We start from the raw sequence: 23,826 nt of genomic DNA on the forward strand, positions 1-23,826 counted from the left end.
AAAAATTTTAAATACAAAATATATGACATGTTAGCTTAAATGTAGTTCATTATATTAAATGAGAGATAAAAATTCTACATTTGATGCTTACAACGCTCTTGAAATCATTTCATCCTTGTTTATCAAATGTCAAACAAGGACAAATAATTAATGCTCATGAGTGCTGTAAGCGCCAAATGGAACGCAGAGATAGTCAACTGTTATTACATACATACATACATACATACATACATATATATATATATTAACTGCAATTTGTCATATATTACATATGGCTTATTTACGTTGCTTGAAATTCCCAAAATTTTTGTACTTAAAAAGAGATAATTTATATTCGAGCGTTGGACAAAGCGAAGACTCTAAGCGCAAAAAGCGCAAGCAACGCGAACAGACCTCTCTCTCTCTCTCTCTCTCTCTCTCTCTATATATATATATATATATAAATTTATAATTCACATAAATTATGTTATGTATGTATGTAAGTAGGTAGGTACAATATTCCACATGCATGTAACCTATTTTTTATTTCTCTCATTGCAAAAATAACATAGCCAATCGATAATATTCATGTACAAGAAAATAACTAACATCGTTAACTTCATTGTTAACTAATATCGCAATTTTTTTACTTAATTAAAGTACATATCAATAAAGTGCACCTCTACATGAATACATTTTACTTGAAAGAATAGAAATACAGAAAAGCACTGTGTTGGCGAATGATCACAATGTAAATCACAATAACAGACAGATATATTCTAACACATCTTGCAATACGTAATTTTATTCGACAATACATATTTGTTGTGTATTTTTTAAACACCCATCTAAAAAAAAAATCGTGTTTTTTGCTTCATAAATTGAAAAGATCAAAAGTGACTCAAACTACTATTACTTTGAGTGTAACATTAAAATATTTCGTCTGTCTTAACTAACGTCGATCTTTAAACAAATTCGGCATAAAGGATGGGCGCTGCGGTCCCTGCAAACCGTAGTTCGATTGCCATCCAACATTGCTGCCAATGTTGGTTCCAACATTTGCGCCTCCTTGCCAATTGGTCGATGGTACCTTCTTATTCATATCGTTTAGAGGTAACCAACGCGAGTCGTTTATACTCGGATTATTACTGTTTTGCCCCAGTGATTTCGCTGGAAATGTTTGCGACTTGCTTTGCCAATTGTCTTTGGATTTTGCCCAAGGATCCTTGTCAGCTTCTCTGGACCAACCGGTCGACGATGCAGCCTGATTATTATCAACGTTCCTCCAGCTCTCCTTCAATCCAAGATTGCCATCGTCGCCCCAGGGATCCCGCGCGTCTTCCGGAAGGTCATTCCAATCGTCCTTGTCCCCTTGGTTCCAATCGTTGGACTGCGACTGTTCCCATCGCGGATTGTTTGTGTTCATCCAAGGCTCCTTGTTGCGGCCACCTAAGCTCTCTTTGCCTCGATTCCAATTGTCACCACTTGATCTGGAGGGACCAGGCCATTGTCTGTTGTCTGAAGTCTGCCATGGTTCTTTCATATTGGGTTTTGCAAACGATTGTTTCGCGTTCCACGAGTTTCCATGAGACGAGGAATCTCTGCCATCCCAGGACTTGTCTTGGTTAGTCTGTTTGCGATATCTATCATTATCAGACACAGACTGCCAGTTCCCACTCGTTGTTGGTTGTCTATCGTTACGCCAAACGTTTTCCGATCTTTCGTTAACGGACCGTTGCCAAGTGCTGCTTTGTTCAATAGCGCCCCGACTTGGTATGTCCCACTCGTCCGTAAATCTATTCGGCGGCGAGTTCTGACGCCTTGGAGGGGACAGCTGTCGCCTTGGAGGAGATTGCTGTCGCCTTGGAGGCGAGACGTTACGTACGTGTGACGCTCGATGTGGCGAAAAGCGTCTCATGGGAGGCGACTGATGCCGCGGTGGAATCATGTCTCTTGGTCTTGACGGAGACATCATTCTGACCATAGGCGACATAGGTCTTCTTTCCGGAGACAACTGCTGTCTCGCGGAAGAGTCATATCCCATCGGAGACATTTGTCGTCTCGGTGGAGACAACTGCGGCCTCGGCGGCGACATGTGCCGTCTCATAGGTGACATTGGCCGACCTGAACTTTGCATCGGTCGCCTTGGCGGAGAAATCGGTCGATTATGCGGTGAGAACGAACGTCTGGGTGGCGACATTTGACGTCTGTTATCGTCAGACACCATTATCCTTATTGGCGACACTGGCCGTCTCTCGGAATATTCTCGATGCGGCGAAGAGTCGTGTGCGTGATACGACCTGTTTGGAGAAAGATGTCTTCTAGGCGGCGAACTCGGGCGTCTCGGTGGTGACAGTAACGGACGCTTTGGCGAAAATCTATCCGATGGTGATTCTCGTTGTCTAAATGAAAAATCTTGCCCCCTTTTCATCGGGGATATAGGTTTTCTCGCAGATCCCGCATCGTTCCAACGATTTTTATCAAAACTTTTATTCTTATTCCAGGAATTATTTTGGTTTTGCTGTCTATTTCGGTTGTCAAATGATTTTTGAGGAAATTCTTTATTGCCTTTAAATTTTTTTGCTGGCATCACCATATTTGGCTCTAATGGTGCCAGGTTGTGATATTTCTTGAATTTCGGCTTATTGTTATCATCGGTTTCTAAGTATTCCTTGTTCGCTGTCGTAATAACGATATCCTGAGCACGGATTTCTTGTACAAATCGACCTTTCAAAAGGGGATCGTCGTCAAGACTTTTTACCGGAATCTTTGGCTCAGGCTCAGGTGGTGCGATACGATCCCACACTGAACGCGGCAACTGATTCTGAAGCTTATTGGTTTGGTCGAGAACCAAACTCAATACATTTTTTAATTCCTTAGCGGTCGTTGGGTCAACTATGGGAGATGGACCGCTTAATTTCTCTTTGGCCGCTTCGAGAATTTCTCGACTTTCATTTACCTTCTGTATTAGATCAGTGTCAATTCGATTACTCAACAATTTTTCTCTTAGGTCAACTTGTTCTTTGATCTCCCTTGTTTTTTTCTCAAATAACGGATTGATGCGAATTGTCGAGTTGTCATGAAGCCAATTCTTTTTCTTAGCTGCAACATCTGATTAATACAAAATTTATTAAATATATGTGTTTGTGTGTATTGTGCATGATATCATATAACGTCTATTATATTGTAATACCACTAAACTTACCCTGTTGCCCTAATTTAGGCTTAGGTCCAAACTTATCGAATTTCTTTGGCACTTTCTTAATTTCTATTATGTCAGGCGAATGGTCTCGTTTCAATTTTATTTTACCCTTTACTGGTGAACCTGAACTGCTTTTCACCGCTTTGGTTATCTTTTTCGTGATTAAAGCTTTTGCTTTTTCCACGAGTTCGGGTTTCGCTAATGGATTCTGTCTTAATTCTGCATCAGCATCTTCACCTTTGTCACCGACTGTTTTCTCTAGAGTCTTATTGTTAGCCAACGTTTTGCTTTCTTCTTCCATCATCTTGATGAACCACGGCTGCGTGAGCCTGTGCATGAGTCTACGTTCCATTAGAATAACCACTTCGAAGTGAGGTCCAGTGGGCAATGTATCGACGACACATGCTCGAATTGGCATGAACGGATGACCGAGCCCATTTTCTATAGGCCGTGCAAGTTCTAATATCGCTCGAACTGACTGTTTTGTCAACGTAGTGACCATTACGATACGTCGAAGAGAACTGATTTTTCTTAAGCATGTCATTACTTCAATAGCTAAAAGACATCATAATTTTAGAGTTTTATTATCGCATGGTATATTGTGACCGGAATGCTAAATGTTATTAATTAATCGCCAATAAAAACTAATAATATTAACGATTAACAAAAAATCAATTTTGCGTACCTCTACCCATATTGGTGCTCGCATTGACTATACAATAAGTCACACGATTTTTATTGTGTAAATCACGCGCAGAATTTAGTTTATTTACAACTTCGGATGGCGATCCCATTATAAACGATGCATTGTATATGTCGTTCATTTCGCACGTCATTTCAGCTTCTTCTATTTCCGAAGGTGAATCAACTCCTATCACTTCTCGACATTTCTGTTATAACGATAGTACAATACTCTTTTCATTAATTTGCTTAATTAATGAATTGCGTTTATGTACATACATAATACGCAAATACGCCTCATTTGGGTTGTTTAATAATGCGTTTACTTACATACATATAGTTTATGTAAGCTACGCAAGTACTTACAGATGCTATTGTAAGTCCAATCACACCGATTCCACAACCGATTTCAAGTACTGTAACTTTTTGCGAGGGCTGAAGCATGTCCGCAACTGTTTTAGCTACGTTCCATGCACCAGCGGCATTACACCAAAAATTTGTCTTTGGCGCAAGCTGCACTTTCAGACTACCCACAGTCTCGTCTAGAGCTTCTGCTCCCACTAAGAATGTCGTAACGACTTTATCATCGCGTCTGAAACGAATGCAATGAGATATGCAGATTTTTGTTATTTTCGCGTAATTCGTTGTCTTGTTGAACTCTTACTTGTTCATCGATTTGCAATAGAGAGATTTGACATTACAATTCCTTCCTGGACCAGACTCATACGTCTGCTTCAAACGATCCATAATGCTACGACTAATATTTTTTCCGGTTGCAAAGAGCATAAGTTCATCCTTGCTATTGCAACGTACCAACAAACACAACCATTGTTGTTTATTGTCTTGGTCTGTATCTTTTTTTGTGTCAATATCCATAGATATGTCATCTGATGGATTTTCATTAGAGGTAACTATGTCTTCAGTCGTTAAAGTTGTTTGAAGAAAATCTTCAAATATCTATGTACCAATAATCAACGATATTATAGTTCCCATATAACTTACATCTAATATAAGTTATTTAGAATAGTTATGTCTTTTTCATTTAAAATATCATTTACATATATATACATACACATATACATATACGTAATATATGTATATGTATATATATTTAAAATGATTAAACTGTAAAAACATATTATTTATATTATTCATAATTTATTATGTAAATATAATAATAATATAATAATATAATAATAATATGTAAATATAATAATAAATTATGTGCTATTAGTGGTGCCATCAATTATTTTTTATCATTTTGTTATTAATTTATTTCTTACACAAGTTTATTTTATAAATTAATAAACTTGCATGTGTTTATAGAGTACCATTGAACTCAATGTCAAAACTGATACAGCAGCTTTAATACATGAAAATGCCTAATATTTGCGAAAAATTCCAACCTCATACTATTTAACATTTTTCCTTTGAGGACGAATAAAAGATCTAGTCTACTAAAATAAGATTTAGGATTCAGAATAACTGTGGCAATTTAATGCTATCATTCGCGAAAACGTTTTTCAAAAAGCTCGAAACAATTTATTAATTCATGCTAGAAAGTGCGAAGTTGGAGAAACTTTTGAGTAAAGAATTAAACATAATAAAAAATGTTAAACAACATTTACTGTTTCAATTCATGTTATCTCATGAAAGCAACTTCAATAGCCAATAACTTCTAAACCGTTTAAATTCAGACATAATGTTAAAATTTATTAGGCATTTGATTTGTTTTCATGTGCTAAAACCAGTTTTAATGCTGAATTCAGGAACAGCTTGTATGTAAATTGAGCTTTTAATCGAATTATCTATATGGTAGACATTAAAAGCATATTAGACAGTTCTATTGTTTTACATAATGAAACTTATATTGTGTTTTTATATTCATTATTCATATCACATTGTAGGATTTTATACTGCAGAGTTATTTAAATCCTTTCATATCTCAAGCGTATTGTTTTTCAACGTTTGTAAAACTGTATCTTCATCATTATCTTCATCAGATATTATTTGCATATAATACAAATAATTCTGATTATCAATATTATATACATACATATACATATGTATATTTATATATCTGTGTGTGGTTAATAGTCACATTTTGCTTCCTGTTTTCCTTCAAAAAGCAAGTTCTTATCTGTTTGACGTAATGATATCAAGAGACGTAATGATTTAATGTTTAATGTATTCTTAATATATAGTAGTATCAAACAAATATTGTACAATACATATTTTTATAATTTTCATATTGTTTTATATATTTTGTTCATTAAAAGAGCATTATGCATCTTGGAAATAGAAATTATTTTCAATCTTGAAAGGAAATTTCTACCAAGTGCATTTATTATATTGCATCTGTAGCATTGTGCATATTAAATATTGTACATGCTCTCTTTTCTTCCTCTCTAGTCTTATTTTATGCATAAACGTATATACAATTAGTCATATGCATATCTTTTGTTCTTATTACTGTTATCAATCAAATGCAATCATTCTGTTGCATACACAATTAGGTTTCCAAAATTTTCTTCTTGTATTCATATGTGTATGTAATTATTCATATATTATATACTTTTATAGTATATAATACAAATTTAATATATCACTTTTAAAATGTCTTTTCTTATGTGTAGATTTTATATGTGACTATTAAAATTGGATAATATTCTTCTAACACACGTAAACATCTTTCTTTTACAGTTTTACAGTTTTTTCTACGATACATATTAAATGTATTTATAAGATAGAGGAATTACTTTATATTTTGTACATATATCTGGCATTATTGTTCATAATTATTCAAATTTCATCCAGTTTTTACAAGATAGGAGCTGTTCACGATGCATGCGTATATGTTTCAAGAGCTAAATATTTTGTAAATATCTTATAAACATAAATTGCATTCACATATCAAAAGATAGATAAAACATATATATATATATTAAAATATTTATAAGTTTTATTCGTTTTTTTATTTTATATAAAAACTATATAAAGAAAAAAACGAATAAACTTTTTCTAATAAATTTACCTTGACTGCCTTTAATACAAAAATTGGAATATCAATATTATCGATATTAGTAGCTCCTATTCCAATTGGTAGAACTTGCCACATTACATTGATAGCATCTGGATCTAGTTTTATAGACTCCTCTATACTTTTTTTCCTGCCTACACATACATATCATATTATATATATATATATATATATATATATATTTAATTATTAGATTTTGATCATTTCTACTTACAATATCTCTTTACATAAAAAATCAATATACTGCAATATTTTTAATATATAAAGAAGCAAAATAAAGTTATTTACATCTCATAATCAGCTCAAAATAAATTTATTATATATTTATATTATATGCAATTTTCTACAGAAATTGTTTTATTATAGTATCTTAATAGATGTAAATATTAATAATGTTAAATAAGCAAACTATGAATCCTTAAATTAAAAAGAATACAAGTAAAAAGAATATGTATACAAGAAATTAGTTAAATAATAACTATCAAATGCACAAACTTACCAGTTTCTTTTTGTAATATGTGCTTTCTTCAATTATATGCGAATACACTTACAAAACAAAGTTAATATTTAAAAAAATTCAAAATATTTTTTGTACTTACATTGAAATTTCCATCGATTGGTATTTGGATTTTTTAATGAGCAACGTCGCATCGGATCTATCTTACATATAGGCGATCCTTCTATCTTTTCTATTCTTTCTAACCATTTCTCATAAGAAGGATAAGAAACTATCAACACTCGAGCCAACTTTGATAGTCTGTCTTTTAAAAGGGCGTTTTTCTCTGCAAGCTAAAAAATAATAATTTTCGTACATACATCTTGCTGTTACAAATTTTAATATAATAGTTTGATAAAAAATGAGATTTATTAATATACCTTCTGTTCATACCACTTAATCTCTGGAAATTCTTCTTCAATCACTGATATTTCATCTTTATCTTCTTCCTGTTCTCTTTCTTTAGTGAACAATTCTGACTGATTAGTTTCCTTCATACACTGATCCACACCAAAGGTTTCAGGATCCAATTCAATATTTTCTATTACATCCAAGTGATGCATCACATCTTCATCTGTTACTTCCTTCTGTCCATCAAACTGATCCAAGTTAATATCAGCAGTGAAATCAGCGGTATCATTATTCGATTCTTGATCACATTCCATTGAAGTCAATTTTTCCATGTTGTTGTCGTGAGATTTTATGCCACCTGCAATATAATAATCTATAATAAACATTCTATATTGTATAAGAAATGAGACATATGAATTCATGCTTTTAACGTCACAAGATTTGTTATGGTATTAATACGTTTGGTTTTAAATTGAAAAGTACTTATTTCTTGGGAACTAATATCATAATACCATTAGCTTATAGATTATATGTTTAATAGAAGTAATTATATTAAAACTATATACTCTTTGAAGGACTGGCTGGCTGAGCCATTTTTAGCTCACATTAGCTTAATTAGATGATAAAAAAATCATGCCTTGTATTGTATAAATATAGTGCATAAAACAGTAATTTATGAATTTTACATTTTACAAAAAAGTAGTTTTTCGAAATTTTCTTTCATACTCTTGCAATATAAAGAGAATATACAAAGTGATTTAAAAAAAAAGTAATTAATATTCATTGAATCTCGAGTGACTCGGCCACTGCCACTCGAGAAGTAATTGTAAGAAATAGAATCCTTTGTCTAACCAGTGGCAGTTTTGGGATCTTGTTGCGTTGTTGTACTATCCGACTTTGTGCAAGTTGTAACTTCTGCCTGCGAACTTTGTGCTGCTTCAAGTGTCTCTGCATCCGTGCATTCATCTATCACTTCATAGCACTCTTCTTTGTTCATAACTATCCCAGTACTTTCTACAAAACACACGTTAAATTGCATACAGTAGAGACATTAGAAACGACTGTAACCGTAAATGATTAAGCCACAATAGATAAGCATATTTCTCGAATGTTCCGCTTCAAATCGACTTAAAAACTCCGCAAGCGTTTTCGACATAGCGTATCAGTTGCAGACTTGAAGACATTTACCCGTCAACGACGAGTCGCCCATGGCTCCAATTCGTGCGGAAAACACGGAAGTCGACGAACGGAATGACGGGGGGGAAAAAGAGAGCGTTATCGTCTTCGTGCCTGCGATATCAACAACGATACGACCATGCATATGACGTAATGCGGTGACTGGCAAGAGAGAATTACGGAATAGTAATTGGTCGTAGTTGTAAAAACAACAGCAACAGTGGCGGGCAGGCAGCACGTTAATTATAACGGCGTTATTATTATACGTTCGATCGTTCCCGTCGTTTACGAGAGGCAATTCTTACCTCGTTTGTCAGCTCCCCGCGTTTCGAAAACCTCAGGCAGGCACCCGAGGCAAGACGCGTGATATCCACCGCGATCTCTCGCCTTCCGCTTTCGCCTGCGACGTTCTTGTCTCGCACTCCTCAGCACCTATATACGTATATCGAACGCATTCATGAAATATTGAATGAGTGTATAGGCCTATTTTTCCGTTGCAGAGCGCGATGAGCTCGGCTATTGGCACTATTAAAAACGAGACAGCGATACAGTCACGCGTTGGAGAGAAGAGAAGAGAAGAACAGGAAGTATAAAGAGGAGCGAAGAAACATACCCTTAACGATTCTCTCGCCACTGAAACAGACGCGTTCTAAGAAACATCGGAAGTGTAACTCACGATAACCTAACCTAACCTAATTGGGAATTCCGAGATGCGTTCAGGGAGCGCGCTGTCGGCGCAATCGTGTGGGTCCCTCTAGTCAGCTGTCCAGAATCGAGACGTAAGCAAGCTCTCTCGCGATTGGTCGGCGCCATGTCCGGACCAACTGATGTGTTAGAGAATATGTGAATACGTGAAGGCCCCACACTACGGTCTTATGTCTTGACTCCGATCTCCGACGACTCCGACTAGAGGGACTCGTGTCATTCTATCCTTGTTTTATGTTCAATGAAGGATAGATGAAATGACACAGAAGCTAGTAAAGGTACCTTTTCATACTGACGCTCGACCACTGAAATATAATAATACATACTGAAACGCACGACGCTCGACGCACATTTTTAACGTCAAAAGACATTACATGATTGAAATTAATGCTTGGTATTCGTCGATTTTGATCATGTGATCTGTTTTGACGCTGAAAATGAGCGTCGAGCGTCAATATGAAAAGATACCTTAACGCGCTCCCCGAACGTAACCCAGGTATATTTGTAGTTACATTAAATCAATGCTACGTTGAATCGAAGCTATAAAACCTGTTAAAAAGTCAGATTTTTTTTATAAATCCGTTTTCAGACGGAGCGAGTTTGAGCGCTCCGAGAGCGATTAACGACGTCACAGGCTCTATTTTAGATTTCTGATTGAACGAGGAGAGCATGTGACGTTATATTAATCGCCCTCGGAGCGATCAAACCCGTTCCGTCCGAAAACGCTATTATAATTTGGTCTTTAAAATAATACAATAAATAAGATTATCATATTGCACTATATAGTGCATATATTAAAATAAAATTTTATTTCGCTTATTTTTTCCAAAAAAGTTTTCGTCCAGACGAAAAACTGTATAATCAATAAAATTGCTGCTTTTCCATAAAAGCTGCAAAAATTGATTGGCTATAATTTTCTGTCCGAGAACTTGAATCGATTTCTAGTATCGTTTATATGACTATAAAAAATAAACTAAAAGAAGTCTGATAAACTCAAGATATATCTATTTTTTCTATTAAACAAAATATGATAGATATGTATCCGCAAATGTAAATAAGATGTAAATAAATTGTCATAGGTCGGTAATCATGATAAGTCGATTTTTACATTTCATAAAGTTGATATTAACATCTTAAGAATCTTATATAAAGAAGAGAAGTGTCATTGATGTCAAATTTACAATGTAAAACAGATTGTAAAATTAAGATCTATTGTATATACGCTTGATTTGTACAATTTTATATGCATTTAATTGCATAAGCTAAAACTATTAAAATCATAAACTGATATACAATTAATTTTTTTTAATAATAGGAAATAATATATTTAAAGTTAATATTTTTTTTTACTTCGACAATTTTGAAATAGCTTTATTTTAACATTCTAATTTTGAAGAGAACATTAGTTTGCTTAATTCCTTTTTCAATTTTGGTAATAAATATACATAAAACAATATATATATTTTTTAATAAAAAGGTCCAGTTTCTTTAAAACTTTTTTTTATTACAACTATATTAATAATAATTTTATATTAGTAATTTATTTTTATATTTCTTATATATTTATGTTGACATAAAACGTTTATAGTTCAGCAACTTTTAAAAATGTTTTGTTTATTTAATTTAGTTTAGTTAAATTTTTATTTATTTTGTTTATTATTTGCTACAATATATTTAATAAAATATTCTAAGTGATAGATAATGACTTCTTCTTGGTCCATTGTGTAAAGACTCAATTAATTTCCTGTATCAATCCGTGCTCCATATTTTTAAGCATCCAACTAAAGGTAACACACAAATTGCCGGCCTACAAACTGTACTTTTTTTTACTATATTCCTTTCGGGTACATCATTGGAAACCCCATGGAAAAGGGTAGTAGTTCGGTGCGTCTCGTTTAAAGGGCGCTTATATCGCGAGCACGAGGGTGCGTCGAGGGCGCAGACGCGCGTCTTATGGATTTTACCCCCTCGTGTCGGGGGCGTCGGGTAAGGTCCTGGTGGCGGCCCGAGCGGAGAGCCGAAGGGGAATAGGGCGAGGGAAGGAGAGGGTGATTGTTCGCGCGCGGCTCGCGTCTGTGAAAGGGAGAAGGAGCGATGCGCGCACCAGCCGTGGAGGGAAGAGACGGTGGAGGAGAAAGAGGAAGAGGAGATGGACGAAGAGGAGGAGAAGGAGGAAGAGGAGGAGGAGGAGGAGAAGGAGAAGGGGTTGGGGGACCACCACCGAAACGACAGAAGCGACGGGTTGGGCCGGCCGTCTACAACGCGTGACCTGCCCGATGTCGCGGGGATGAACGAGTTCGCGCATAGTCCACTGTGTACGATTCGACGAAAGGGCTCTGACATGTGACCGGGCCGTAGTGTGCATCGTCCCGGGGTGCGTCCGTCCGTCCGTCCATCGGGCAGCAAGTTCCTGGTGCGAGGACTTCCGTGGTCAACCACGTGACGATTTTGGTGAGTTCCTCTTATTCGTTTCTTGATGGAATCTCGTGTATCGATGAGAGCGAGGGGTGGATTTTCTAATGGTGGTTTCGTGGAACTTTGAACATCAAGGTAAACGAGGCCGTGTGATTCTCGTGGATCTTGGATACTCGAAGGGGGAGCGGGGGAGGCTATCAAATATATTTGTCAATTATAATTATTAATTACTATCGTTTATTTCGTTGAGTATAAAAATTCCTTTATAAAATATTATATAAAGTGTGTTCGTGTTAAAAAATCATTAATAACTTTTTACTCCCGACTGCCGCCAACCGAAGGTTGGCAAAAACGGAGGGAGTATGCGTTTTTAATCTAAACATTTTTCTTTTTCTTTTGGAATCAATTATTTTCTCGGAAAAATTTAATTTGAGTAAAGTTAGAGATTATTGAATAAATTAAAAGACTAATCAAATATACTTTAGAAAAGATATGAAGGACACAGAGAATGTTTAAGAAGCAAAATCTTATCTTTTAATTACTTTTAAATTAATTTTATATATTAATACAAATTTTTGTCTCTATAGCTGTGTGTTGCGTACGTGCATGCATGCATGTGTGCGTGTGTGTTTACAAATGAGAATATTTGGAGATTTAAAATGTATTGTCACCTGTTTGATTCTTTATATAGATTGTAGATTGCAATGAAAGTTTAATGAATATTTAAAATATTTTATATGCATAAGCAGAAATTTAAAAAATTTTTTTTCTATTGCAAAATGTCAAGAGATAAACGATTTTGTTTTAATTAATTTTATATACTGAACATTTCGCTTCAATAAATCTGCAAATTTTTCTAAATCTCATATGATATTTTGTGAAATTTAGAACAGCGCCTATTGATTAGATAAAATTTAATTTCTACATAGAATAAGATATTTAATAAATGTACTTATTACATGATTTTCTACGAGGTCATTGAAAAGGAACTTTTTTGTGTTTAATAATTTGTTATTATCGCGAATATAATGTGTATGTAACAATTTTATTAAACTTTAGCTACGAATCACTATAAGTTAAATCATTTATATCATAATTTATATCAACAAAAATCAATGCAAGATATATTATACATATAAAACATATGAATTTATAATTTATATAAAAATTTTGATATATTATCTTAAATAAATAATATATCAAAATTTTTATATTACAGGGCGTTAAAAAAAATCATTCAGCATTTATATATGGTAGATAGATACATACCATACTGAGTAAAAAAAGTTTAGTGAACATACGTCGAAAGCTCAACCATTTCTGAGATATAAACATTTTTATATGTTAGCATTTTGTGTTATAGATGTAAAAACATCGCTTATCAAAAGCATTTTCATTAGCACGATCATACAAAAAATGCATATCTATCATTTCTTGAAAGTAATACGCCAACATTTTTAGCACGAGACCTTATAAATGTATAATTATATGGTGTGTATTATCTACTATAAATACTGAATGGTTTTTTTGAATAACCTGTATAATTTATATATATATATATATATATATATATATATGTACTAAATTTTATGTATACTATTCAACAAAATTAAAAGATCACCTTTATCCTCTAAAAACAGGAAAATTTCAAGATTGAGTAACTTCGTTAACGATTATAACGAGATTTTTCAAGTTAAAATCATTTTTTAACTTGAAGTTTCCATTTTTTAATTAATACTTTAGAAAACGGCTGACTAATCTTTTCGATACCGCGTAGATACAAATAGAGATGCGACAGATCGCAAAATTTTTTCCGAATTTTGTAAAATTCCATGGCATGAATTAAAATTTGCACACAAATATAGTATACAGTTTTCGAAAGAAAATCTTTCCTTTTAATTTGCTTTTTTGTTGAGCGTTGTACAATTTTTTTCACCGAGTTCAACATTGAATGAAGGACGACCTTTTTTACTGCAATATTAAAACTGGGTGAAAAAAATTGTACAACGCTCAATAAAAAAGCAATTTAAAGGAAAAGATTCACTCTTTCGAAAGCTGTAAATCGCATTTATATGCGATTTAATTCACGTCATGAAACTTTGCAAAGTTCGGAAAAAATTTTGCGATTTGTCGCATCTCCATTTTTATTCCTTAAGAAAAAGTGTTCCAAAAAACTGATTACTGTATCCGTAACTGATAATACAGCAATCAGTTACTGATTATAACTGATAATACAGCAATCAGTTACTGATTATAACTGATAATACAGCAATCAGTTACTGATTATAACTGATAATACAGCAATCAGTTTTTTGGAACACTTTTTCTTAAGGGATCTATACTCCGAAAAAAATCAGTTAGTCGCATTTTCTAACCTTTCTAAAGTATCAATTTAAAAATTGAAAACTTTAAGCTGTAAAATGTTTTTTTCAAAAATCTTCTTGTGATCATTTTTAATGAAATTACTTTATTCTAAAATTTGCTTGTTTTTGGAAGATTGAATAGGTGATCCTTTAATTTTGTTGAGTAGTATATCAAAATATTATACTCACACATAACAATAAATCACTATGACTATGAATTTCCGCGATTAATATAATAATAATTTCACTCAATTTAAAATTTAACTTCACAGATTTTATAATACTTTTTATTAATTTCTATTTTAACAATGTTTTGCGGATTGGCGCGTAACAGAAACGGTGTACATCACAGAAGTTTCTTAAGCGTCGCGAGTCTCTTCATCAATGGTCTCGTCGCATAGTTAAGAAAATAGTTTTGCTTATTTCGCAGTTTTTCTCTCTATCGTCGTAAAGTCATAAAGTCTTACACGCGACTGTCTTTCTCGATATCTTGCTTATACCCTCTTTTCTTTCTTTCGCAACTCGACACGCCGTCAAGGATTGCAACTCTCGCGAGGCTATAACATCGCGAACTTTCTCGACATACATACATGTATCGAACTCCATTGTAGAATTGCAAAATATATCTACATGTACATTGTTGTATCGAGCTCCATTGTAGAATTGCAAAATATATCTACATGTACATTATTAATGTACATTAATGTAAGCCATTGCATTTTTAAAGTGAATAGTAAGTCAAGCATAAAAATTTGAAAATTGAAAACGTAAATCAATATTTCAAAAAGAGAATTTTAGTTGTATCAATTGCTTTTGCTACTAACCAAATTTCCATCAAAAAAGAAAAAGAAAATATATTAAGATTATGAGCGTAAAGTACGAAATAGATGTATTAGGAAAAGTATAATGAACTCAATTGCTTATAAGTACAAAGTAATAAAAAGTTACGAATGAAAAAAAAATACTTTTACATTCTTGTCCAAGCTGCGAATCTTAGGAGAATCTAAAAGCGATGAATTCTAAATCGGAATTAAACGTAAATTTTTAATTCATATATTTAGATTAAAAAAGTTAAAATATGGAGAATGCAAGAAAGGGGAAGTGGGAACGTGAGACGGGAATAAATTTCTCGCGCCGCTGATGTAACTTGGGAATTTGCGTAATTTTTATCTGTTCTGTGAGGCGGTAAGTTTGGATGCACCGCGGCAAGTGTGACGAGGAAATATATTCCGATGTTACCAGAAGAAACATCGACGTTTCGTGCGAGAAGTTCAATGCTTACGATCGCGTGTCGTAGGCCGAGCCTATATACATATATATATATGTATATAGGCTAGTATATATATATATATATATGTATATATGTACGTACGTACATATCAAATACATACCGCGGAGCCACATGCCGGCCTGACTCGATTACTTTGGCGCACTTGTCGTGGGGTTTGCAGATATAGAAGGCGGTAGGGTTGCGCGCTCGCGTGTGCTCGGCACACGGTGGGGCACACGACAGTGTCGTGACGACACACGGGGGGAGGCTCGAGGTGTGCGAGCGTGAAGGTTGATTCACGCTCGGAGTACAACGCGGTATATAGTCCCCTTTGCGATTGTACCTCGATAAAGGCGATAGCGGCACCGGTACATAACAGCCGAATTTATTTCGAATTTCTAAGCGAATTGTCGTCGGCTATATACGAAAACAATTTCTCCTCTCGGAAAATCGCGCACAAGGGGAAACGTAAAATAGACTCGAATGAAGTAGTATCATGTAGATCGTGGCGCACGTGTTTCGCCGGGATATTTTCTCTCTCGCGTAAATCCGGTATCTCTTCTAAAATACTTTCAAAAGCAAATATTCTCAATCTGGTGAAATGTTAACGTTTAAACAGCTATATGAATTTCCAAATATATTACGCTGTGCTACTCGTGAAATTATTCTACGCTGTGCTATATTCGTGAACTTATTCGTTTTATATTTTTACTTTTCAGTTTTATATGAGATAAGATATATGCTTAAAGATTGCTTTGACCTCGTTTTTCGCTTCCCGTTTTGTTAACCAAATCTCTTCTTTGGAAAATTGTAAATATATTTTCCGCGAATGGAATACATTTATCAAACATTTGCATGAATGCGCTTTCGCGTTTCATTGGGTTCGTTAATTGGTATAGGTAAAACAAAAATTACAAACGTAAGTAAAATAATATTGCCGATGTGTGCTCTATTTAAATTTCATGAAGTTCGTGTTAGGTCAACGTTTGGCAACGAACACCGCTGCATGAGCCGCATCGACGGGCAATTTGCAAACGTGGATGGCACGCAAAACTCGCTTAAATCATCAGACGATATGGTCAAAGGTTAATTCGCCGGAGCGCAAGAGGCGGAAATTGAGGACCAATTAGACAACCGGAGTATCCTATCAAATTGTACCGTAAACAGCAAAGCGCTCGCGATCAAACGGCAATAATATCGCTTTCCAAACATTCCAAATATTTCCCGTATGCATTCTAAATTAATTTGCGCCAATTTTCGCGTAACGAGTCGCTCAGTTTATATCAATATTTGATATAAACTCCATGAGCATATGCGATCCGCTTGAACCTTTGCGATATTAAAAGAGATAGAAATGCTTTATGTTTGCTTTGTCCAGTTTTAAAAAATTTTTCAACGCAACATTTTAATTTTAATATCAGAAAAAATATTGGACAAAAATTGTCGTTTCTTCATTTGTTGCACATTTATTTTTTTATATCCAGCTTTTCCAATGCTGTAAAAGATTAATATTATAAATAATATTGGCCATATGATTTCTTCGATAGCTCATTTAACTCATCATACATAACTTAAAGTTAAAACTCGGACTTTAGATTTATTTAGCATGATAAGATTTAACCTTATATTCACAAATCTGTTTTTTATTTGCACTACTTTTCTGAGTTTCGATTCTTTTTCCGTATTAGTAATTTTATTACTTCGTATGTTATAGATATGAATTTATTATTTATTATTTAAATATGTGTGTGTACATAACGAGTAAAAAATGAATGAAGTGCTGAAAAAAATCAATGAACATAATCCACGTACTATTCTCATAAAGACATAAAGAATTATTTGGTAGAGCTCATTGCGTTAAATGTCTTGGTATTTTAATTGAATCATATTATGATTCTACAAGCATTCAACCGTGATTGATATTAATGTCATTTCGTAAAAATGAAGATTCATTCAAGAATATTTAGGTATTAGAAAACAAAAATATATATTTATTGTTAGATATCTTTTTGACTCTTTTTAATTAATTCTTTTGTCATCAAGTAATTTATTATTCCACACATTTTATTTTCTTGGTAATTAATGTATTTTAGATTTAATGAGTACATCATAATTTTGCAAAAATGTCGATTATTTTGTATTTTATATGTATAAGAAACGTTACATCTTAGGTAATTAGGCTTAGTTAAAACGAAAACAATTATATAGTTATTTTTTGCATTCATAGAAAAATATTGCATTGTAAACTATAAAAATCTTAATCAATCATAATTGAGGATTATTCAAAAAAATTCGATTTGCGGATCGAGCTTTTGCAACGGCCGGTAAAATTTGGATAATGAGGCATCAAAGTTGGTATACTAATCCGCTCATACTATACAGTTTGGCATAGTTTCTCTCCCTCTCTCTTTCGCTTCTTCGAGAGATAGCCTGGGAATAGCTTCTGGTTTCTAGAACGTCAATTGTACACTAGAAATAAGCCGCGCATCCCCAAACACGTCTGCTTTCACCGAATTTCGTATTTCGAATGGCGTGAATCTAAATGTAAGTAGAATACAATATAACCATCGAGATATAGTCTTATTCAGAGAAGAGTACATTAATATTATATATTACTATACTATAATATTTTATATAATAATATTTTAGAAATGACAAAATAATGCCAATACGAGCCGACACGGATGTTGGTGTGTATAATAGTTTTTATTGTTACAATATCCAGCCACATACAAACTATGCGCCGCACTTTTTGTTGATCTTAAATAAAATACAGTTCTTTACATGAAGCCCTTAATCCATTGTAACAAAAATACTAAATTGACGAGCAATTTAGTATTTTTAATGTTAACAAAAGCATCTATAAGGATCCTTCTCCCAAATCTTGTAAAGAATTTATTGCGAAATATATCACCTCAGCCAGGATTCGAACTTGGATCTGTGATTGGATATTATAACAATAAAAACTATTACACACATCAACATCCGTATCGACTCGCATTGGCGTTACTTTGTCATTTCTGATGTATTTTTGGAAGTCTTTCTTTCAATTTAAATTTATAATAATATTTGTAGATAATAATTTTTCAAAAGATCAAAATAATCTCAGTGGCCAAAACTTTGAATTATAATTATTAAAGAAGTACAAGAATACGAAGTAACTCAATTGTCATGATAAGGTCGAAATGACGTTATCTTAACTGAAACTTGACAAAAGTTTCACCGAATTTTATATCAATTTTACGTCACTATATGAGATTGTGTGTTACTTGAAATATTGGAATTGACGGCAAGTATTTATAATAATTTTATCAAATTATATATGGTACTCTTTAAAGGTGAATTAGTGGGGAATCATCACTGATTTTTCAATGTATATTATTTTCCAGTGGCATACTTAGAACTGATGATAAACAGTGAGCATTTCAATTTTTCTTGTAGTGATAACATACTGATTCAAACAGAATATCACTGAAAGATAATAAGTTTTACTGTCAAACAGTTTTGAGAACTGAAATTCAACTGCTTTTTAGTGATATTCACTGTTTGAATCAGTATATATATTATCAATTGAAATATTCACGAAACACATTGAAATACTCACTGTTTACCACAGTTCTAAGTATGCCACTGGAAAATAATATGAATAACTGAAAGTCAGTAATGATTCCACTGATTCACTTTTAGAGAGTGTAATATTATTTAAATTTTGTCGCCTTTTTTTAAATGCCTGCAGATGTTTAATGTCAATGTACTCAATGATGAATCAAACTAATTTTCACCAGAACTTTTTTATTTATTTCTTCAATATCCTCTAAAGTCTAAATATATGTCAAAATTATTTCTTTCTTCTTTTTCTTTCCTTAATCAGCTTTTTCCCTAATCAGCTTGTACGTTTACTTTTTTTGATTGAATATTACTTGTAGCTTTTGCTAAATCCGTTGCCGTTTTATGCCGGTTGCGTGCAGAAGATGCGTGTCGTTAATTCAATTGGGGAAAAAGCGCGAAAAATATACGCCATTCTCTTTCCGAGAATTAAAATGAGTCGGAATTAAAGCCGTGGCTGATCAATAGAACCGAAATCACCGTGGCGTTGTAAAAACAAAATGCGTCAGCTTCCTTTACCTGGACGCTGAATCTCTCTGTGGCGATCCGGGAATAATATAACTGAATTCCATGTGACGGCCAATCTGGGTTATCTCGCGATCGCGACAATTACATTACGGACGTCCGCAATGACCTGGATCACGGTCGAAGCGTTCGAAACAGTTAATAGGGATTCTGCTATTCAGCGGAATGAATATCGTGCTACCCGAAATAACATGTGGTTTGCAAGAAGGAGAGAATGGCGATGGATTATAAATAAGATTAGTTTACAGTGTCTGGCTCAAAAGTGATTTTGGGCCAGAAAATGTATTCCTTATAGACTTTTATGCTAAAAACGATGCTGCAAGCCAAATTTTACCAGCCTGTCACAATTCCAAAATAATTGGATTTAATGTGCAAAAAATGACTTTTCGAAATTTTTTTAAAAAAAGATTAACGTTATCTTGAAATTCTGATCAGAAATGAACGTATGTTCATTCCTTATAAAACGTAATTTTCTTTTATTTCGATATTTTAATTTTATAATCATGTTATGAAGGATTTAAATACAGAGTTTTGTTAAGATATCAAATTTTCCGCCTATGACAATAAAGTCTTATATACTTAAAATTTATAGTTTACGACTAGAAATATTTATCGACATTATTCACAATAATGTAACTTATTACGGTTCCACTTATTAGATCCAATCTTATTAGATTCCACTAAATGTGTAGCAAAACTCCATTTGAATCCTTCATGGCTAAAAAGTAACATATCGAATTAAAAAAAATTACATTTAGGGAATCAACAATACATTACTATTTCTAAAAAAAAAAACAATGTTTTTGATGGATTACATGCAAAATTCAACCCTTGCTTCCTCTCTAGTTTTCGGTCAGAGATTCCGGCTTTTTGGACGAATCTCCAGCTCAAGCGGAAAAAATCTCCGATTACTCTGAATTTTGATGACTTTTTTTTAACAAAGAAATAGTAGCGTTGAGATGACGATTAGATAAGGATCTTATGAATTAATAGTACGCATATAGTTAAATGATTGATGTGAGAGAATGGCAATATATAAACTGGAGTTTCCTCCAGTTTTCAAAAGAAATATACGGCAACCCAATATTGATGACGGAAGTACTGTGCCGAATATTTTTACAATTTTTTTCTTTTCAAAATCTACCTCCGGCAGAATATTACTCTAAAGGTGGCAATCGTGAACTCGACACGATGTACATTCAAAGATGATAAATCAATATAATGCGATGCGCGGAAATTAGCACACAATTGTCTAAATTTAAATTGCATTTACGATATTGCAATTTGCCATAAACCTTGTTCGTGTCGTCGTTAATGAACGTGATGAGATCACGCATTTTGAGGTAATTTAAATAATTGTACGTCGGCACCCGCGGTCCGCCGTGACAGCCGTCGTGCGTTGCGTGCCGTAGATTTATTACCCGCATGCATTATACCTACGTACATAACGGCGATGACGACAATTCGAAGTCGGCGGGAGTTATTGTTTCTGATTTATTGGTATCTGTCAATTGTCGTCGAGTGCTTACAATTAGCCAGAGGAGCGGAAAAACGAAAAGACGCGAGGGGAACAACGAGCACTTCCTCCTCGCCGATCGGTCGCGCCGATTGGTCTAATCCGCGTAAGTCTATCCGCTGCTCGTTCGCGACGCGGCGCGAACGACTACGCGCTGGTGCCGGACTTGGCACGTTTACGATGCACGTGTTTCGTCAGGAAATGTGCGAGTGACAATGCGCGCGCGTGCCGTGACGGGCTTGAACGTAATTTAGCGTGTCACTAAACTACCGGCCGGAACAGCAACGACCATAGATATTTATCTAACATTGCAGAATTTATCAGCGGCTGCGCTCGACGTTACACCCGTCAGTTTCGCTCGTCTTCTTCCTCTTTTTTTTTTTACGAACGCGTTACGAGCTCGAGAACTCGTTTGTTGTGTGTCTCTCCCTTTACGACGGCGGATCTCTCGAGAACGACGTCTCGTATCCACAATTGACGATTACGAGATGATGCGCGCGTGAACGCCCACGTTGATATTATTATCATTCGACAACTCGACGGCTTCGTTCGCCGACTTCGTGTTATCTGACTTTGTAAACACGTAATATAAATTCCGAAATTGTTTCATCGTCGCCTGCTCGGTGATAATCAACATACAATCACGCGATCGTATACAAATATAGACATGTAGACTACAGTTATGTTTTTGCTTGATAATACATTTTTTTTTATTGACAAGTTTATTTCCCTCGTTGTCTCTTTTCTTTATCTTTTATTACGGATTTTATCTAAATTAATCTAAATTATAGCTTAATACAATAGTGACAATTTTTATATTTTGTATTACCTATTAATTTTTTATACGTAATAATTTACCGTTTGATTATTCTGTCTTTATTTGATTTTATTTTTTGCTGACAAATAATTTTATTTTTTTAATACAGAATTTCTTCTTTTTTCGTGAAGATATTTTTTCCTTTTCAACAAGACATAATATAATTTATCTATATATAACACATGCTTCTATTAAAATTATTTTGGAGACAGCTATTGCACAATTAAATTTTCTTGTTTCTCTCTGTACGATAGTGCCACAATAATTAACTCTGACAAGAAAGCTTTGCAGAATAAAATTTTATGTCCGTTTCACGTCCAATTGACATAGACATTCTCAGCGAATCTTCAAAAGATAAAGTCAATAAGTTTTACCTTTATATATTGTTCGTTTTTAAACTGTATCTGCACGGAGAGAATTTTATTTTAAAATTTACTTTAAAATCACGTTAATCGTAGGACAACATAGTATTTCGAGAAATTTTATGTGATTTTCACTATTTTTTTTTAATATGTACTATAACAAATTTATTGTAGTGCACAGTAAAAAAAAAAACAGAGAAAATTACATAAAATTTGCCGAAATATTATGCTGTCCCACGATTAACATAATTTTTAGGGTAAATTTTAAAAGAAAATTCTCTCTGTGCGACAAAAAGCTTTGACAGTTTGCCTAACATATGTATTAACATTCGAATTTTTCTATCAATTTCTACAAAAGTTCAGGCACGAGTTGATTAGATTTATCATAACTGTATCAACGGTATACCTATTTGAGTTTCTCGTTAAAAAAAAGATTAGACTCGGTGACGTTGCGTGAAGTTAAAACCGATAAAATGGTAAAATTTCAAATAGACTGCACGTATATCAGACCGATTCCACGGTCGTTGCGTTATCGGCCCGCATTGGCGACGCAATAGTTGCTATTTAAAGCACTTTCGGCAATACTTAAGTTGAGTCGCCTATCGCTAATGGTAAATGTCTTCATACATGTGCGTGCCTGCAATCGTAATTGATAGACTGTGTTGGCAGGCATTAGTATTTACATGGTAGATAGTATAGTGTATAGTATGTACTATAGAGATCATGGAAAGCGCAAATGAGATAACAGAAACGATGACATATCTCGAAACTACGTCATGAATTATCGAATTCGATTCCGAATATCGTGTGAGGTGTGTCTTCGCAGACGAGAATGTTCCATAGAAAATATAGCTGCAGGGTCGACTTGCGGAAAAAAGGAATGTTATATCGAAAATCGAGAGCGATACGCTTCGACGAACACGATGTTATATTTATTATTTAATACATACGTGAACCGTTATTTCGTATTCATTGATTAGACAGGAACGATGACAGTCATATTACGTGAGACAATAGAAAATTGCATATGTAGTTAGAAGAGAGGAAGAATCAATGATGCGAATAATTGATATAAATAACGTAAGATGACGATGTAAAATGCCGATATAATTGTCTATAAATATCGTTCTATAACGGTGCAATGTATGTTTCCAATAAATTTGACGCATAAATTATTCTATAAAGGTGCAAGCTGTTGGTTTAAATAAAAGTTATACATGGCTCAACGGTAATGATAAATCTTATTTTATGTAGCGCTGCTGAACATTTCCAAATGACACTCGGAAGGAAGGAAGGATACACATAATATTTCTTCCCCCCCC

General features: G+C 33.9%; 2 protein-coding genes across 8 annotated transcripts in view; one reads left to right on the plus strand and one right to left on the minus strand.

Annotated features, from left to right (window-relative positions):
• Nucleotides 1-505: 505 nt before the first annotated feature.
• Nucleotides 506-9,692, minus strand: LOC105459109. Of its 5 annotated transcripts, none has more exons than XM_011704850.1 (12): nucleotides 9,539-9,692; nucleotides 9,231-9,357; nucleotides 8,938-9,087; nucleotides 8,602-8,763; nucleotides 7,779-8,107; nucleotides 7,502-7,691; nucleotides 6,897-7,036; nucleotides 4,527-4,819; nucleotides 4,229-4,454; nucleotides 3,867-4,071; nucleotides 3,185-3,736; nucleotides 506-3,090 (listed from the first exon to the last, which is right to left on the minus strand). In XM_011704850.1, exons 3-12 carry the CDS (start codon nucleotides 9,068-9,070, stop codon nucleotides 932-934), a joined length of 4,389 nt encoding a protein of 1,462 aa, XP_011703152.1. In that variant the 5' UTR covers nucleotides 9,071-9,087; nucleotides 9,231-9,357; nucleotides 9,539-9,692; the 3' UTR covers nucleotides 506-931. The 5 variants fall into 5 exon arrangements, with proteins under 5 accessions (XP_011703152.1, XP_011703143.1, XP_011703163.1 ...); XM_011704841.1 differs by having other exon boundaries at nucleotides 9,231-9,450; XM_011704861.1 differs by lacking the exon at nucleotides 9,539-9,692 and having other exon boundaries at nucleotides 8,938-9,039; nucleotides 9,231-9,532.
• A 2,162-nt stretch (nucleotides 9,693-11,854) lies between these two features.
• LOC105459148 (glycoprotein 3-alpha-L-fucosyltransferase A) overlaps nucleotides 11,855-23,826 on the plus strand; it is a 26,699-nt gene continuing 14,727 nt past the window's right edge. For 2 of the 3 annotated variants that reach the window (XM_011704930.1, XM_011704962.1), the window contains exon 1: nucleotides 11,855-12,081. The gene's annotated coding sequence lies outside the window, so the exon portion shown is untranslated. Of the gene's footprint in view, nucleotides 12,082-18,147; nucleotides 18,223-23,826 lie in introns of those variants that run through there. The other variant, XM_011704943.1, reaches the window with a different exon arrangement.

This window comes from Wasmannia auropunctata, unplaced genomic scaffold, assembly GCF_000956235.1.
Source record: "Wasmannia auropunctata unplaced genomic scaffold, wasmannia.A_1.0 LD336101.1, whole genome shotgun sequence".
Taxonomy (NCBI): domain Eukaryota; kingdom Metazoa; phylum Arthropoda; class Insecta; order Hymenoptera; family Formicidae; genus Wasmannia; species Wasmannia auropunctata.